The sequence below is a fragment of the Pistacia vera genome, unplaced genomic scaffold, assembly GCF_008641045.1.
Source record: "Pistacia vera cultivar Batoury unplaced genomic scaffold, PisVer_v2 Contig470, whole genome shotgun sequence".
NCBI lineage: Eukaryota > Viridiplantae > Streptophyta > Magnoliopsida > Sapindales > Anacardiaceae > Pistacia > Pistacia vera.
In genome coordinates, this window is record NW_022196302.1 from 163360 (window position 1) to 166904 (window position 3545).

At 36.5% G+C, this 3545-nt stretch overlaps 1 protein-coding gene across 1 annotated transcript; it reads left to right on the top strand.

Moving 5' to 3' along the window:
- Positions 1-437: 437 nt before the first annotated feature.
- LOC116145962 (transcription factor bHLH30-like) lies at positions 438-3279 on the top strand. The gene is made up of 3 exons (XM_031431381.1): positions 438-1479; positions 2215-2675; positions 3178-3279. The coding sequence occupies exons 1-3, from the start codon at positions 907-909 to the stop codon at positions 3227-3229; spliced, it is 1086 nt and encodes a 361-aa protein (XP_031287241.1). The 5' UTR covers positions 438-906; the 3' UTR covers positions 3230-3279.
- Positions 3280-3545: the final 266 nt, after the last annotated feature.

Consider the following 3545-nt stretch of genomic DNA (forward strand, 5'->3'; position numbering starts at 1 on the left):
GAGGTAAGGAAAATAAAGAGGCTAAAAATTAAAAGTATAGAAAAGGGTTTAGCTAAGCCTTTTATCATGATGATACTATCAGCCTTTTTGGTCTTTGGTCGGTCGACAATCTGTGTGTTGTGTGTTCACTGTGTTTGTTTTTGTGTTTCCCATCCTCTCTCTCTCTCTCTCTCTCTCTCTCTCTCCCACTGCATAGTGCATACACAGAGTGTAATTATACACTTTGAACCAATCACTAAGCAACATAAATTGTTATTTTAAGCAAACTACTTTGTGTATAAAAAATTAAAAAAGATCCTTCAACTCATCCTAATAGCTAAAGGGATATTGATGGATTGAGAATGCCGTAAGAAGAAAGCAAAGGAGACTAGCAGTACTTACAGGCTCTATATATTTAGAGTGGGGGGAAGGGGGGGTATTTGCAGATTCATCAGCTAACAAAAAAACAAACAAACCAAAAAGATAACAACAAAGCACCAAGGAAAGTTTAGTTTCAAGCAAAGGATAAAAAAAGGATCATCATCCACGCAAAGGCGTGGCAACCAAAAACAAAAAACCCTACAAAGTGAAAGAGATTGAGAAATATATCATCATCATTCAGAATACAGTCCAAGAGGTGTTTGGGTCTGGCTTTTCTTTCTTTTAGTACTACTACCACCACCACCACTGAAAAGTCAGTGTATCCACACATATTTATTACACATATCAAAGGAAGGTCTGTCTTCTTATGTTCTCTTTTACCATCTTTTTCTGTCTATAGAAAAGTCTATATCGACTTCCATATCCTTTCTTCTTTTGTTCTTCCTTTTCACTCAAGTAATTGATCAATATGATAACAACCTCTCCAACCAACTAGCGATACATATTGAATATTCTTGGTGTCTTGTTTTTAATTACAAAAGAAAGATGTGCGGATTGAAGGAAGAAGATCAAGGACAGTGTTCTCAAACTATTCATAACATTCAAGGCTATCAAGAACAGTTTTTTCTTCAGCAACAACTCATGCAACAGCAACAGCAACAACAGCAAAATAGTGATATGTATGGAGGAGGTACAGGAGGATTGATCTTTCCTGAAGCTTCACCCATCCTTCCATGGTCTTTCACTCAGGTTAACTCTTTCAACCCGGCTCACTACACCACCAACCCGGTTCGTGAACATGACCCATTTCTTCTCCCTCCTCCACCATCATCATACGGGAGTTTGGTCAACAGAAGAGCTCCCGCTCTACAGTTTGCATATGACGGTTCATCAAGTGATCATCTCAGGATCATATCAGATACTCTTGGACCAATGGTTCAAACCGGTTCAGCTCCTTTTGGTCTACAAGCTGAATTGGGGAAAATGACCGCCCAAGAAATTATGGATGCTAAGGCTCTTGCTGCTTCCAAAAGCCACAGTGAAGCTGAGAGGAGACGAAGGGAGAGAATTAACAACCATCTTGCTAAGCTACGCAGCTTACTACCCAGCACCACCAAAGTAAGTAATGATAAAAAAGCATAAAATTTTTCACAAAAATTAAAAAACCCGTATATTTCACGCGTACAACATGTTGTATATTATATAGGGTAGAGAGTATCCTATCCCTTTTATTTTAGTTCACTTTTTGTTTTGTAATATAATGGGCTTTTACATTCAAAGATCTCCTTAGATCTTTGGAAGATTCGACTTAGATGGTTGGTCTGATAATACAAATCAAAACCTACAATTTAGACATCAAAGGCAGTTACATTTCTGATTTTCTACACTTCTCTTTTTGTTTCGATCTCTTTTTCTTTTTGAAAAAAAAAAAAAAATGTTTGCTTTTGGTTTGTTCTGAGTATTGTGGTAGTTCCGAGGAGAAGAAAAAACGTAAAGGGTATAAGCGTTAATGTCGCTCCATTGATATGATAAAGAGAAACCAAGAAGCAGTTGAAAAGCTTCCATGGAAATTTCTTGCCGGTTATCAGTCAAACTAAAAGAAGAATGAAAAGAAACGAACACAGACAATCTAGCATTCTTGTCAGTCTATTCACTCTATATCGTTAAAAATGGAGTTTGAATCATCAACAGTGAGCTCTTCTTTTAACAAACTAAAACAACTTCAATACACAAAACAATATTATGTCCACGCGATGTAATGCACAAAATAACAACTTTACTTTTGTTTTGTTTTGTTTTCTCTTTGCCTTTGTGGTACTTGAATGCATTTTAATCGATACTTGTTTGAGACAGACGGACAAGGCTTCTTTACTAGCTGAAGTAATCCAACATGTTAAAGAGCTAAAACGGCAGACTTCTTTGATAGCTGAAACGAGTCCAGTACCGACGGAAATCGATGAGCTAACAGTAGATGCATCGGACGAGGATGGTAAGTTTGTAATAAAAGCTTCACTTTGCTGTGAAGATAGGTCTGATCTCTTACCTGACCTAATAAAAACCTTGAAAGCTTTACGTTTAAGAACGCTAAAAGCTGAAATTACAACACTTGGGGGCCGTGTAAAGAATGTTTTGTTCATTACTGGTGAAGAAGATTCAAGTAGTAGTGGTGAGCAACAGCAACAACAGCAACAACAGTATTCTATAAGCTCAATCCAAGAAGCATTAAAAGCAGTGATGGAGAAGACTTCTGGTGATGAGTCTTCTTCAGGGAATGTTAAGAGACAAAGAACCAATATCAATAACCTTGAACACAGGTCTCTTTAAATTTTCTTGTTATTATTATTATTTTTATTTTTTTTCCTTTTATTTGCGGGTGTGTTTTATTTGAAAATGTGTTTGTTTTGTGTGTTTCCATCGGTGAACAAGTAGGTTATGATGGTGTGTTTTGTGTACTTACATCAATCCCAAATAGGTGAAAGCAAAAGGGAGAGGTATAGAGAGAGAGGTGGAGTTGATAGTTTGTTAGGATTCCCATTTTGTTTTGGTTTTGCTCAGAGAAGAGTAAGAGTACTGCAGAGAGTACTAGAAAACAAACAAAATAAAACACAATGTGGTTGTGCAAATGGGATGAAACCCAGATTTTCTATGTTAGGTTTTGATATAAGGTTTCTCTTGGCACGAAAAAGATCTTCACTGTTTTTTTCCTTACTATCAAACTCTTTCTCTCTCTTTTTCAGTGTGTGAGTGTGTCGTTAGTTTGGTGGAATTTATTATGATCATCTTAAGAATGGTGACGTTATTGTTCTCGTCATGTAGTTTTTGTCGTCCCCACCCCGCCATGTCTACCTTCTTCCTATCTGTACAATGATGATGTTTCATGCCATTCCACTTCTGGTTGTGAGTTATCAAAAAATAAAAAAAAAACCCTAATGTGGCATTTATGCCACTGAAGTCTCAGAGTGACGAGATCAAGTGATCGACTACTGTACATAAAATATATTGTTGTATTTCACTTTCTTCTTTACTCTCCTCATGTCTGTATATTTCTGTTTCTTTTTTGTTTTTCTCTGAAGTTAATATAATTTCTGGTTAATTAAAGTTCGGCACGTAAATTTGGATGCAATGATCGATTCGATGCAGATTGCACGTTCGTTTAAAATGCTGGAATGATGCATTTTAATTAA